Raw genomic sequence first — 15,667 nt, forward strand, 5'->3', positions numbered from 1 at the left:
AATAACAAAAAACAAAAAATCCCCTTAAGTTCAAAGTAAACAACTAAACACACAGTTTCCCAAGTCAGTTAACTAATAAATTAAGCTGTCAGTGTTCCTTAAGATCCAAATGTTTAGTTTAACATATTTTATTAGATATTCTGGGGTAGATTTTCAAAGGTCTCACTCCCACTGAAAGTCAATGGGAATGAGGTGCCTGTGGCCCATGTCTTTGTAAATCTTCCCTCAATACTGTATTAATTTGATATGTATTCCTAATCATAATTCCATTTAATTAAACATTTTTGGGTCCAGGAATACGTTGTTACTTTCCTCTGAAACCAGATACAATTCCTATCTGTATTCCCTTGGTATCCATTGTGACTTAAAGATGGAAGAGGCAGGTGGAAGGAAGTGAATTTTGAAAGATATTGAATTAGCTTATTTGAACTTTGCTTTAATACTGTTCTTCAGTCTGTAAAATGATGTATGCCTATGATCTAATAAAAAAGTAGATGAAGGTATAGTTTAGATGTAGAAAAGTACAGTATGTATTTGCTCTAAAAATAAACTTCATGCAGCCATTAAATGTGGCTATGATTGTGTTACATCTGTTATTTTTAATATGAAACCTATCCATTAAGAGGCAAAGATGTAGAAAGTGTGCATGTAGGAGAAATATTTTACTCTATGTATGCTGTGTGCATTTAACTCTTTCAAAGGAATCTAATGCTGGAGATATGATTTACCATTTACAAAAGTGGTTCTGGTTTGTCATTATCAGATTATACCCTTTTCTGATACTTATTAGTTTCTCTTTAATTATTTTCACAGTTATTTTTCACTGATTGATAGTCATAAAAGCTAATCTGTCTTACTTGTTTACTATTTTGTCTTATTTTGCTGCTGTTGGTCCCCTTTCATACAGTATGGGTCATAAATTGATCTGCAGAGCTTAGAGCAGCAAACTTCTTATGGAGGTAGTACATTGTGCAAATATTTCCAAACACACACACAAACTCTCCCCCCTCACCCCCATACCTCAGGTACACTATTAGTCAAAAAGAATTTTCTGAGAAGTTCTGCTGTTCCATAGAATGTTTACAGACGTATATTCTCTGGCAAGAAGGAGGTGACACAGGCAGCTTTCTGTCCAACGATGAAAAACAACTCAGTGTTTATGCACTGATTATAGTATTCGGAAAAACACTCCTAGCTACTGTTAGAATGAACCTACTAATTAGTAAAGACTTAAAATATATTTTTAACTGCTAAAATTTTGTTCAGAAATGGAACGCAACTAGGGCTGTGTACAGTGGGGTTATAGAGCTATGCAAATGGTCACATAATTTACCTGTTTTAGCCAATATGCTTCATATAGCTACAAACCTGAGTCTTCAGGTAGTGTCCCTATGGGTGCTCCATTCTAGATGTGCTTGCTTTGATCATAGATTTTTCAGAGCAATGTCTGTTCAGTCTGTGCATGTAAGTTACTCAGTCTTGTGCTCTGAGCTCTTGTGATATTGCACTACCTTGTCAAACTGTCCTCAGTTCCTTCTCAATTGCTTCGGCCTCAGACGGAGCCTTAGCAGTTGTCTGCGCGGAGTTTTACCTCAACTGTGTCCTCTTAGGTCTTTAATAGTTAGTTTATTATAGTTGTTCTTAGTGGTATTTAGTATTTAGTACTTAGTAGTTTTAGTTGTAGTAGCTTTAAAAAACAAAACAAAACACCTTTTTATATATAGCTAATAGATAAACTCTAAGGAGGGGAGAAATTTTCTTTACTGGAAGGGTATGCCCAGTTCCCCAAGTTTCAAATGTTGCCTGTTGTGCTGGGAGGCAATCCTGGTGAATGATGAACACTCCCAGTGCATCTGTTGCCTCAGGGAATCTCATATTTCCCAAAAGTGCCACTTCTGTCTGGCATTAAAATCTAGAGCCAGAAAAAATAGGGAGATCAAATTTCAACTTCTCATGATGGACAGCTCACTGTGACCTGCCTCTGACACTGGGCAGGGGACTTCCTCCCGCCGTACGCTGGTCTCCAGGTAAGTTCACTGCCTCCACTATCTCCACATCGTACTCCTTGAGGGCATCTAAGAGGAAGACCCAAAATTCCTCTAATAAGACTTCCAAAGACTGTCTCTCAAGTTCTCCATGGCACTGCACTGCTATAGAATGATTGGAAGAGGAGGATTCTGATGAAGATCTTTTCTCAGTCTCCCCAATATCTGTGCAATGCTCTCCTCTCCATTCATATAGAGGTTCTTTTCCAGAGGTCTCTGAGGAGATTGGTATCACTCATGAGAGATGGCTATAACCACCATTTCACGGGTATGAACACCCATGGATGCCTCCACTCAATGCATATGCACCACCTCCTCAGTCATACTGGGATTGTTGGATGACTTATTGCCAGCAATTCTCTAGGGCCTTGAGCACCATCTGTCACAGAGATAGACAGCCTTCATCACCCTCCCTCTCTAGGAAACTGGAATTTCAGGAAGAAGTCTTTGTGGAACAGAAAGCTAAGGCTGATGAAGGTGTCTCTCCACTGACCAGCATCTCTTCTTCATCCCTGGCTGAAGCAGTTATGCCACTTCCTCCATTCCTGGCAAACAACTGCAAGTAGTTTCATGACCTTGTTAAGAGACAAGGAGGTCAAAGAATCACATCATAAGCTGCTTGACATCCTTCAGACAGCTTCATCTCCCTGCTTTGCCTTTCCTGTTAATGATGCTCTACTGGACCCTGCAAAGGTTATCTAGCACACTCCAGCCACAATTCTATCTACATGCAAGAGAGCAGATAAGAAATATTATGTTCTGTCTATGAACTCCGAATTTTTATTCTCTCATCCCTCTCCTAACTCTTTGGTGATTGATGCAGTTAACGAACATGGGAGGCAGTAAATCCGCATCCTATAACAAGGATCATAAGTGTCTGGACCTGTTTTGTAGAAAATCATATTCATCAGCTACTTTACAATTCAGAATAGTCAACTTACCAGGCTTTAATGGCGAAATTCAATCATACAAATTACACCAAGCAGACTTCATTTATTGAGCATCTGCGAGCAGAACATAGAGAGCAATTCCAGGCAATTATTGAAGAAGGTCAGATGCTTGCCAGAACATCTCTGCAAATCTTCCTTGATTCTGTTGATACTGCTGTCCACTTGATTTCCCATTGGTATTATGAGGAGGGCCTTCAGGCTCCAGCTTTCAGGGTTTCCAAAGGAGGTCCACAGTACAGTCAAGGACCTCCCCTTTGATGGTACTAAACTATTTGCTGACGACATAGACAAGTCTCTGGACACGTTAAAGGACTCCAGGGCTACTTTCCGTTCTCTTGGGATATATACACCTGCCCACAAGAGAAAGTTTTGTAAGTCCCAGATGGCCCAGAGATTTTTGTCCCGCCCAATCTCAATCGCCCAAAAATCATACTAACCACAATGCAAGACACAGAGGTTCTAGAGAAGAAAACCTTTTGACCTTGCAGCTTTCCATCTCCAAGCACCATTCTTACCAGCTCAATCTATTCACCTGCCTTCCTCTGTTTGGTGACTGCCTTTACCACTTACCGTGGGCTTGGGAGTCCATCACTATGGACAAGTGGGTTTGGAGATCACCTCCACAGGGTACTCCATGCACTTTACTACTTTTCTGCCTGTCAACCCCCCCTTTCCTGTCCCTCTTCAGGGACCTCACTCATGAGAACCTGCTATGACAGGAAATACTCTTTTCTATTGTTGAGCACTATAAAAGCGGTTTCCATACAGTACAGAAGAAAGGGGTTTTATTCCAGGTATTTCCTGGTTCCAAAAAAGAATGGCAGTTGGAGACCTATCCTAGATTTAAGGCTACTGAACACCTTTGTGAAGGCACAAAAATTCAAAATGGTGATGCTTGTAGCAATAATTCCGTCACTGGAACAAGGGAATTGATTCTCATCCCTCAACTTTCAGGACACACTTTTCCATATAGCAATCCACCAATCCCACAAAAGATACCTACGTTTCACTGTCTGTCAGGACCATTTTCAGTACATTGTGCTCCCTTTGGCCTATAATCTGCCCAGGGATCTTTTCAAAGGTCATGCTAGTAATAGTGGCGCACCTCCTCAGAAAAGGAATTCTGGTGTTCATTTACCTTGACTTCTGAAAGGTTACTCCCTGGGTGTAACTTCATGGCCAATTTGCAAAGCCACCTCAACCCCTGTGCAAAAGGTAGAATTCATAGGTTTCAGAGTAACAGCCATGTTAGTCTGTATTCGCAAAAAGAAAAGGAGTACTTGTGGCACTTTAGAGACTAGCTGATGAAGTGAGCTGTAGCTCACGAAAGCTCATGCTCAAATAAATTGGTTAGTCTCTAAGGTGCCACAAGTCCTCCTTTTCTTTTTGCGAATACAGACTAACACGGCTGTTCCTCTGAAACCAGTCTAACTACACTACTTTCCATACCCATTAGGGCTGTCAATTAATCAGTTAACTCACCTGATTAACTCAAAAAAATTAATTGCAGTTTTAGTCGCATTGTTAAGCAATAGAATACCAAGTGAAATTTATTATATATTTTTGGATGTTTTTCTACATTTTCAAATATATTGATTTCAGTTACAACGCAGAATACAAAGTGTACAGTGCTCACTTTATATTATTATTTTTGATTACTAATATTTGCACTGTAAAGAACACACACAAGAGTGTTTTTCAATTCACCTCATACAAGTACTGTAGTGCAGTCTCTTTATCGTGAAAGTGCAACTTACAAATGTAGTTTTTTTGTGTGTGACATAACTGCACTCAAAAACAAAACAATGTAAAACTTCAGAGCCTACAAGTCCACTCAGTCCTCCTTCTTGTTCAGCCAATCGCAAAGACAAACAAATTTGTGTACATTTATGGGACATAATGCTGCCTCCTCCTTATTGACAATGTCACCTGGAAGTGAGAACAGGCATTCGGACTTTCGTAGCTGGCATTGCAAGGTATTTATGTGCCAGATATGCTAAACATTCATATACGCCTTCATGCTTTGACCTCCATTCCAGAGGACAAAGCTGTGATGATGCTCATTAAAAAAATAATGCATTAATTAAATTTGTGACTGAACTCTTTGGGGGAGAATTGTATGTCTCCTGCTCTGTTTTACCCCCATTTATAGCAGTCTCGGATGATGACCCAGCACATGTTGTTCATTTTAAGAACACTTGCACTGCAGATTTGACAAAGCGCATAGAAGGTACCAGTGTGAGATTTCTAAAGATAGCTACAGCACCTAACCCAAGGTTTAAGAATCTGAAGTGCCTTCCAAAATCTGAGGGGGATGAGGTGTGGAGCATGCTTTCAGAAGTCTTAAAAGAGCAAAACTCCAACGTGGAAACTACCAAACCACCAAAAAAGAAAATCAATCTTCTGCTGGTGGCATTTGACTCAGATGATGAAAATGAACATGGGTCAGTCTGCACTGCTCTGGATCATTATCGAGCAGAACCTGTCATCAGTATGGATGCATGTTCTCTGGAATGGTGGTTGAAGCATGAAGGGACACATGAATCTTTTTAGGACAATATCTTGTGGCACCTTAGAGAATTTGCTCAAATAAATTTGTTAGTCTCTAAGGTGCCACAAGTACTCCTTTTCTTTTTGCAGATACAAACTAACACGACTGCTACTCTGTAGTCTCTAAGGACTCTGACATACGAAAGCGCTCTACGAGATCTATTTCCTCTTCTACAGCCCTTCTCATAAATGTTCCCATTACTGAAATATGTAGAGCCGTGATGGAGGTCTCTATACGTACCATTGCTGAGCACTATGCAATAACACATGACTTGCTTTCCAATGCTGCATTTGGCTCTGCTATATTTTTTTCAATACTTGACGTAAATCAAAGCCCCCTCCTCCTTAAGGGGAACTGCTCAGTATTCACCAAGCCCTGGTCTACACTACGAGTTTAGGTCAAATTTAGCAGTGTTAGGTCGATGTGACCCTGCACCCATCCACATGACCAAGCCTGTTTTGTCGACTTAAAGGGCTCTTAAAATCAATTTCTGTACTCCTCCCTGGCGAGGGGTTTAGCGCTAAAATCGGCCTCGCTGGGTCAAATTTGGGGTCGTGTGGATGCAATTTGACGGTATTGGCCTCCGGGAGCTATCCCAGAGTGCTCCATTGTGACTGCTCTGGACAGCACTCTCAACTCAGATGCACTGGCCAGGTAGACAGGAAAAGCCCCGGGAAATTTTGAATTTCATTTCCGTTTTGGCCAGCGTGGCAAGCTGATCAGCACAGGTGACCGTGCAGAGCTGATCAGCAGAGGTGACCATGGAGTCCCAGAATCGCAAAAGAGCTCCAGCATAGACCAAACGGGAGGTCCTGGATCAGATCGCTGTATGGGGAGAAGAATCCATACAGGCAAAACTCCGTTCCAAAAGACAAAATGCCAATATATTTGCCAAAATCTCCAAGGGCATGATGGACAGAGGCTACAACAGGGCACACAGCAGTGCTGCATGAAAGTTAAGGAGCTGAGGCAAGCCTACCAAAAAACAAAGGAGGCAAATGGTCACTCCGGGTCAGAGCCCCATACATGCCGCTTCTATGATGAGCTGCATGCCATTCTAGGAGGCGATCCCTTCTCTGTGGCAGCCAAGAACTAACTGTTCATCATCCTGGAGCCAATACCCTCCCAACTCTCCCAAGGCGGGCTCCTGGACCATGAAGCTGGAGAAGGTACCTCTGGTGAGTGTACCTTTCTAAATATAAATACATGGTTTAAAAGCAAGCATGTTTAATGATTAATTTGCCCTGAAGACTTGGGATGTATTCGCGGCCGATATAGCTACTGGAAAAGTCTGTTAACGTGTCTGGGGATGGAGTGGAAATCCTCCAAGGACATCTCCATGAAGCTCTCCTGGAGGTACTCTAAAAGCCTTTGCCACACGTTGGAGGGAGGCCTGTTCATGCTGAGCTGTTCGCGTTTGGCTGAGGGATCTTCCCTGATACTAGCCACGTGGGAAGGGGAGGGGGTGTAAATCGCTTGATTCAGTGTGAAATAGTTTTCCCTTTGTTCTCTAAAATGTATCTTTTTAAATACTACTCTTCCTTTGTTTTCTCCCACAGCTGCAAATGTTTCTACACTCCCCCTATCATCTCCATCCCAGAGGCTAGCGCAGATTAGAAGGTGAAAAAAACACATGAGCGATGATGTTCTCAGTACTCATGCAGACCTGCCACACTGCAAGAGCTCAGCAGAATGTGTGGAGGCAAAGAATGGCAGAGTCCAGGAACGCGTTAAATGAATGCAATGAGAAGAGGAAGGAGTGTGATGAGAGGAGGCAGGATGCAATGCTGAGCCTAATGGGGGAGCAAACTGACATGCTTAGGCGTCTGGCGGAGCTTCAGGAAAGGCAGCAGGAGCACAGACCGCCGCTGTGGCCCCTGTATAACAGCCTGCCCTCCTCCCCAAGTTCCATATCCTCCTCACCCAGATGCCCAAGCATGCAAGGGGGGGTGAGAGGCAGGAGGCTATGGGCACCCAGCCACTGCACCCCAGAGGATTGCCGAAGCAACAGAAGGCTGGCATTCAATAAGTTTTGAAGTGTAGTGTGGCATTGTCCTTCCCTCCTCCCCTCATCCACCAGCCCACCCAGTGCTTCCCTCCTCACCCCCCCCCCCAGGCTACCTTGCGAGTTTTCCCCCTATTTGTGTGATGAATTAATAAAGAATGCATGATTTTGAAACAATAATGACTTTATTGCCTCTGAAAGTGGTGATCGAAGAGGGGAGGTTGGTTGGCTTACAGGGAAGGAGAAACAAACAGAACTGTCATACCATAGCCTGGCCAGTCATGAAACTGGTTTTCAGAGCTTCTCTGATGCGCAGGTCACCCAGCTGTGCTCTTCTAATCGCTCTGGTGTCTGGCTGCGCATAATCGGCCACCAGGCGATTTGCCTCAACCTCCCACCCCACCATAAACTTCTCACCCTTACTCTCTCAGATATTGTGGAGCACACAGCAAACAGCAATAACGATGGGAATATTGGTTTCACTGAGGTCTAACCTAGTCAATAAACTGCGCCAGCGCGCCTTTAAACGTCCAAATGCACATTCTACCACCATTCTGCACTTGCTCAGCTGATAGTTGAACTTCTCCTTACTACTGTCCAGGTGCCTGTGTATGGCTTCATGAGCCATGGCATTAAGGAATAGGCTGGGTCCCCAAGGATAACTATAGGCATTTCAACATCCCCAACGGTAATTTTCTGTTCTGGGAAGTAAGTTCCTTCCTGCAGCTGTTCAAACCGACCAGAGTTCCTGAAGATGCAAGTGTCATGCATCTGTCCCGGCCATCCCACATTGATGTCGGTGAAACATTCCTTGTGATCCACCAGTGCTTGCAGTACCATGGAAAAGTACCCCTTGTGGTTTATGTACTGGCTGCCAAAGTGGTCTCGTCCCAAGACAGGGATATGCGTTCCATCTATCGTCACACCACAGTTAGGGAATCCCATTGCAGCAAAGCCATCCACTACGACCTGCACATTTCTCAGAGTCACTACCCTTGACAGCAGCAGGTCAGTGATTGCACTGGCTACTTGGATCACAGCAGCCCCACTGTAGATTTACCCACTCCAAATTGATTCCCGATTGACCAGTAGTTGTCTGGCATTGCAAACTTCCAGAGGGCTATCGTCACTTGCTTGTGAACTGTGAAGGCTGCTCTCATTTTGGTATTCTTGTGCTTCAGGGCAGGGGAAAGCAAGTCACAAAGTTCCATGAAAGCGGCCTTACGCAAGCGAAAGTTTCACAGCCACTGGGAATCATCCCAGACCCGCAACACTATGCGGTCCCATCAGTCTGTGCTTGTTTCCTGGGCCCAGAATCGGCATTCCATGGCATGAACCTGTGCCATTACCATAATGATGTCCAAATTGCCAGGGCCCATGCTTTGAGAGAAGTCTGTGTCCATGTCCTCATCACTATTGTGATCGTGCTGTTGTCGCCTCCTTTGCCTGCTTTTGCAGGTTCTGCATATACTGCAGGATAATGCGTGAGGTGTTTACAACACTCACAACAGCAGCGGTGAGCTGAGCGGGCTCCATGCTTGCCGTGGTATGGCGTCTGTAGGAGAGCAGAGTTTCAGCGGAAGCGGTGGAGGACAATGGTTAGCACCGCGCACATTTCCCGAGGAAGAACACACGTACCCGGGAGCCCATGACAGACAACATGGAGAAATTCACTATCGAGACAAGAGCAGGAGAGCAGAGTTGCAGCGGAAGTGGTCGATGATGACGGGATGCCACGAGAATAGATATTTATAAAGAACGATGAGATGACCTGCGAGGTGGATTCATTGCACCAGGAGAGCAGAGTTGCAGCAGAAGTGGTGGTTGGATGACGATGGTTAGCAGTCCTACTGCACCATCTGCTGAAAGCAGTATGGCGTCTGCACGGAAAAAAGGCGTGAAACGATTGTCTGCCATTGCTTTCACGGAGGGAGGGGCGACTGATGACATGTACCCAAAACCATCCGCGACAATGTTTTTGCACCATCAGGCACTGGGAGCTCAACCCAGAATTCCAATGAGCAGCGGAGACTGCGGGAACTGTGGGATAGCTACCCACAGTGCAATGCTCCAAAAGTTGACACTAGCCACGGTACTGTGGATGCACTCTGCCGACTTAATGCGCTTAGTGGACACACACACAATAGACTGTATAAAATCGCTTCCTAAAAATCGACTTCTATAAATTCGACCTAATTTTGTAGTGTAGACATACCCCTAGAATGGAGCACCCTTTGGGACACTACTTGCAGAAGAAGAAATGCTTACTCACGTAGTGTAGTAACTGGTTCTTTGAGATGTGTGTCCCTTTGGGAGCTTCACTACCTGTTCTCCTTCCTCTCAGCTTTGGAGTTCTCTGCTGTGGAGCCATGTGGTAGAGAAGGAACTGAGAGCAGTTCACCCTCACAGTGCTATATAACAGCACAGAGTATGAGACTGAGTAAGATGCATATGCAGGCCAAACAGACACTGCCATGAGCAATCCCCGCTCAAAGATGCGGGGGGAACAAGGGCATCTAGAATGGAGCAGCCTTAGGGATGCACATCTCAAAGAACCACAGTTACGTCACAGACTGAATAACCATTTCTTCTCTTCCTGCTATCATCTAGCTCCTCATATAGTGTTCACCTACTATTTTGCCTTCCTTTTTCATGTTTGTGAGACTGTTACCCATAGAGAGGGTACTCAGGAGGTTCTTGCTGCTTAGGGTGACCACATTGCCCAAAGGGAAAATAGGACATCATGGGGGATTGGCCCGAGCTGCTCGCCTGAGCCCTCCTCCCCACATGGAGCTGGCGTTGTTGCTCGCCTGAGTCCTGCTTACCCCCCACGCAAGGCTGGCGTTGCTGCTCACTTGAGCCTTATCTGCCCTCCCTGTGCGAGGTTGACGCTGATGTTGCTGCTCGTTCCAGCCCTGCCTGTCTGCCCCCCATGCAAGGCTGATGCTAGTGTCATTGCTTGCTCAAGCCCTGCCTGCCCCCTGCCTGAGCCCTGCCGTGCTGGTGTTGCTGCTTGCTAAAGCCCTCCATATACTGAACCCTGTCCCTGCCCCCACGCGGGGCTGATATTGGCATAGCTGCTCGCTTGAGCCCTAAATGCCCCCTGCCAGAGCCCTGCCTTCCCCCCTGCGCAGAACTGGTATCTCCCTTCCCCACCTCATCTGTTCCTCTGCAACTCACTTTTTTGACAAAAGTGGGCATTTGTGCCATTTGCTCTTGCCAACTGAGCAAACGGGAAAAATGCCAACTTTGCATTAAAAGTCAGGATGGGCAGGACAGGGCTTTAAAAAGGGATTGTCCTGGCCAAAACGTGATGTATGGTCACCCTACTGCTGCTGCCCTTTAAAAGGACAGAATGGGAGGCAGAGGGAAAAGACCCTTTTTGATTCAGGATATCAGGAAAACCAGTAAGGATGAGAGCAACTGGAAAGTAAATAGTAAGACTGATTCATTTTTATGACCATCAATCAGTACTTAAGAGTTTTTTTCTGAATAGTTTAATGAATGCATAACACTGAGCTGTTTTTCATCTTAGGACAGAAAGCTGCCTGTGTCACCTCCTTCTTGCCAGAGTATACCTCTGTAAACATTCCTTGGAACTGCAGAATTTCTGTTTGACTAATAAGGTACCTTAGGTGGGGAAAAGTGAGAGAGAGTGTTTGTGTGCAGAGAGGGAACACTTGCACAATTTACTACCCATAATAAAAAGTTTGCTGCTCTAAGCTCTGCAGATCAATTTGTGACCCATATTGCATGAAGATAACCAACAGCAGCAAGATAAGACAAAATAGTAAACAACTAAGATTGATTAGTTTTTGTGATAGTCAATCAGTGAAAAATAACTGAGAAAATAATTAGAGAAAGTAATAAAGCACCAGAAGGAGTATAATCTAATAATAAACCAGAACCACTTTTGTGAATGGTAAATCATATCTCCAGCGTTAGATTCCTTTGAAAGAGTTAACAAATACGCACAACATACATATAGTAAAACATTTCTGCTACATGCACACATTTAAAGTTTTTGCCTCTTAATGGATAGGTTTCATATTGAAAAGAACAGATGTAACACAATCAGTAAATCAGAGCCACATTTAATGGCTGCATGTCATTTATTTTTTAGAGCAAATATATACTGTACTCTTCTACATCTAAATTATGCCTTCATCTACTTTTTGATTAGATCATTGTCATGAGTCATTTTACAGACTGAAGAACCGTATTAGTTCTAAGATACCACATAGAACTCCAGGCCCTGAATACATCTATTTACAAAAGATTAGGCTGCCATCTTTTGGCAGAAGGAAAGGAACAAAAAACATTACTAACAAACACACATAAGATGTATTGTGCCATTGGACTCTCCTATTTGATTTTAATATAATAATTCCAAGATGATAAGTCCTCCCAGTTTATTAATGTTTATTGCAGGCCAGTACTAGCCCAACTGTAGTTGCCCTCTTATGGCTTACCTAGACTAGGATAAAAGGTGTATTTTAAAAACATGTTAGCCAATGTGTTTTAACTAATACATTCTAAAATTCTAGGGTTCGCTGCCACTGTCTTTCATATTTTAAAATACAATTTGCTCTGTTTGCACTATAGGTTTAAAAAGTTGTACTTAAAATGTGTTAGCTAACTGTTTTGTAAAATGCATCTTTCATCCTTGTCTAGACAACCCCCTGAAATAAGCGCTTGGTACTTGACTTTCTAACAGAATTCTAACGCAGAATTCACTGTTGTAATCTCTCCTCTGTGTTGCAGCTGTCTCAATCTCCGGGAGATGAAAATATATTTTCATTACTTTGCTTGTATTCTCCTTATTAATTATATCCATATTCTCTGGAGCAAGCATCTTTTTGGTGGCAGCCTAATCTTACTTGTGTAGCAAGAGAATGGCCCTGTTTTCACTTCAATTGTATTTTGTGGTGGAATCTCTGCCATGAGGAACAAATTATTGTGTTGCTTGTTCCTAATATAACCTGGAGTAAGAATGTCATTCTCTCTTAATAGATTTTTTTTCTCATTACTTTTTTTGGGCTGTACTATACCTGTGTATGTAAATATAAATGCTGGAAAACACTGATGTAAAAAAGTGAAAAAAATTTGAATATTTGGTTATGGTTAAAGGGATGTTGTCAGGTGAAAAATCATACTTAACAAAATCTGACCAGTTATATATAACCCATTATACTAAAATTTGAAATAATTTTCTAGTTTTATTCTTTACAATTAATAGTTTCAGAGTGGTAGCAGTGTTAGTCTGTATCAGCAAAAACAATGAGGATTTCCCCATACTAATTTCCCCCTACTGTTACTCACATCTTCTTGTCAACTGTTTGAAATGGGCCACCCTCATTACCACTACAGAAGTGATTTTTCCTCCCTTGGTATTCTACTGTTAATTGAATTGTCTTGTTAGACTGACTCCCCTCCTTGGTAAGGCTAATCCAACTTTTCATGTACTGTGTATATGTACTTGCTACTGTATTTTCTACTCCATGCATCTGATGAAGTGGGTTCTAGCCCATGGAAACTTATGCCCAAATAAATTTGTTAGTTTCTAAGATGCCACAAGGACTCCTTTTGGTTTTTACAATTAATAGTGTTCATTTACTTCTTGCATTATTGTACTTTCCTTGTGGAACATAAAAATAGACATCCGATTCACTTTTTGGCCCTCAAGCATTATCATAATGTTGCAAAATTTGGGTTGCAAACATAGTAGGGAAATGCTTAAATCCAAACAAAGTATTATTTTCGCTGGATTTAAAAAACAAACAAGCCACAGATGTAACTGAACTTATGTTTTGGTCTAACTTGACCTGAGACTATCTCTTAAAGAATATTAAGTGTACTTTCAATCAGATCTCATCAATGAGAGTATGAAATATTCTCTGATTTTCCCACTTAACTATTGTATGCTTGAGTAAATAGAATTTACTTCTACAGTAAATAAGTATAAATTATATTAATATTTTATTCTGCAATCACATATGTGGAAAATTAACTCTTTTATATGTAACTGTTGAATATGAGCATTCACAGTGTTGTATGTAACATACTAATGCAATTTTCAAACTTTTTTTCTTTTGATATAGCTCCATTGAACCTCTGTATTTCACCTATGGAATCTTATTTGCCTGTGGTTGTTCATTTGCATACCAGCCATCCTTGGTCATTCTGGGGCACTATTTCAAGAAACGCCTTGGACTAGTGAATGGCATCGTCACTGCCGGCAGCAGCTTGTTCACTGTGTCACTGCCTTTTCTTTTGAGAGTGTTGATTGATTCAGTTGGCCTGTACAACACTTTAAGGGTTCTGTGCATCCTTATGTTTGTTCTTTTCCTGGCTGGCTTCAGTTACAAACCCCTCATTTCCAGTGCAAGTGACAAAGAGGGTGGAAAGAAGGGCATGTTGAGATTTCATTCTGCAAAGAAGATTTTCAGTTTCTCCATTTTCAAGGTTACGGGTTATCGAATCTGGGCTTTTGGAATCCCCGCTGCACTTTTTGGATACTTTGTGCCTTATGTTCACTTGGTAAGTGCTATGTTTAGTTTTTTTAAAAAATCTGTTCCCTTTATATTCTGGACTAAGAAAACCACTGGTAATAGGAATATCTAACACCAGAGTTGTACTGTGGAGGATCATGTGGCTTGCGTTCTAATGTCTGCAATTAGGAGACATTCTAGCTGTCAACCAGAACCTTTGCACTCTCTTAGTCTGGAGCCAGTTTAATTTTTAGTTCCTCATTTTCTCCCCTGAAGTTGTATAGAGGGGAAAAAGGAAAAATATTATAACTGCACAAGAAAGCCTCCACGTAGTATTTCACTTCAAATGAATCTGTTTCACTTCAAATGAATGTTGTACTATTGACTGAACAAAATTGTTTGATTTTTAGGCCCTGAATAGTAAACATTGCCAATTACACTGTATATTTATCAATCATTTGAGTGAGGATTGTGAGTGGGTGCAGCATATTAGAGTTCAGAGCAGTACTGAGAATATACTTTAGAATATACAAATATTATGCTTTAGACCTATTGGATACTTTATGAAAAAACACTCCTGCAGATAACAAAATAGGGAGATTTTGACCAAGATTGTAATGAAAGAATTAAAATATATTGCAGAAAAAAAGTTGATTTCTAGTCCATGCTTAATTTCCCATTTTGATTGATATGTCAGTAATATTATTAACTAGAGCTGTGCCAAAAATTTGCACTGCTAGTAAATCAATGTTTTAATAATAAATTATTCACTCGTTTTGTTAGAAGCAAAATATTTGGGCTATATCTTGCCTTTCCCTTTGAAATTTCGTAATAATAAGTACAAAAAAGGAGATCTTGAATTTTGTATAATGCCAGTAGTAACATTCCCATTCCCATTTTCATGGGTTTATACCTGCCAAGGTTGGTTCTCCTTAGGATAGTTCCTATCTCTACAATAACTAATAGGACCTGGAGCTATGGTGCCGTAGAAGCTGTCAATCATCTACATCTTGTGCATGTACTTCCGTTACTTTGTCTCCACAGCAGAAAAAAATACTACTCCCTCACCACCTTCTCCACCTACAAAGTTCTTACTCTAATGATATTTGGTGCAACTTGGAGGCACCTTACATGAACTTCATCCAACTGGCCAAGTATCCCATTTCTTAGGAAACTACTCAAAAATAACTCACTAACCGGGGCTGTTAAGCATGAAGTGATGGACTTGCAAAGCAAAGGACTTAGGCCTGCTCTACACTTAAAAATTAGATTCACCTAGCTGCCAGGCTCAGGGCTGTGAAAAAATTCTAACCCCTAGTGGAGACATGGGTTGGTCGATGAAATTTCTGTTGACATAGCTACCGCCTCTCAGAGAGATGGATTAACTACACATTGGAAGAACCCTTCTGTCGATGTAGGAACCGTATGCATTACAGCAGCATAGGTTCAGTGCTGTAGATATGCCACTGTAGCATCTGTAGTGTAGGCGTATCCTTAAAAGAAAAGAAGCTGAAGGGATGAATTGTTTATTCCATTCCACAGCCTCTTCAGCAAACTCACACTAAGAATGTTTGATAAAGAGCAGCCACTACTAGGGTTGCCATCTATTATGGAAAAAATCAGGA

The 15,667-nt window shown here is 42.1% G+C and overlaps 1 protein-coding gene across 1 annotated transcript in view; it reads left to right on the forward strand.

Annotated features, from left to right (window-relative positions):
• Positions 1-15,667, forward strand: part of SLC16A10 (solute carrier family 16 member 10) — a 171,929-nt gene that overhangs the window by 100,850 nt on the left and 55,412 nt on the right. The window contains exon 3 of the mRNA XM_073337053.2: positions 13,653-14,091. Coding sequence (XP_073193154.1) covers positions 13,653-14,091 — 439 coding nt within the window. The remainder of the gene's footprint in view (positions 1-13,652; positions 14,092-15,667) is intronic.

The sequence above is a fragment of the Lepidochelys kempii genome, chromosome 3 (assembly GCF_965140285.1).
Source record: "Lepidochelys kempii isolate rLepKem1 chromosome 3, rLepKem1.hap1, whole genome shotgun sequence".
NCBI lineage: Eukaryota > Metazoa > Chordata > Testudines > Cheloniidae > Lepidochelys > Lepidochelys kempii.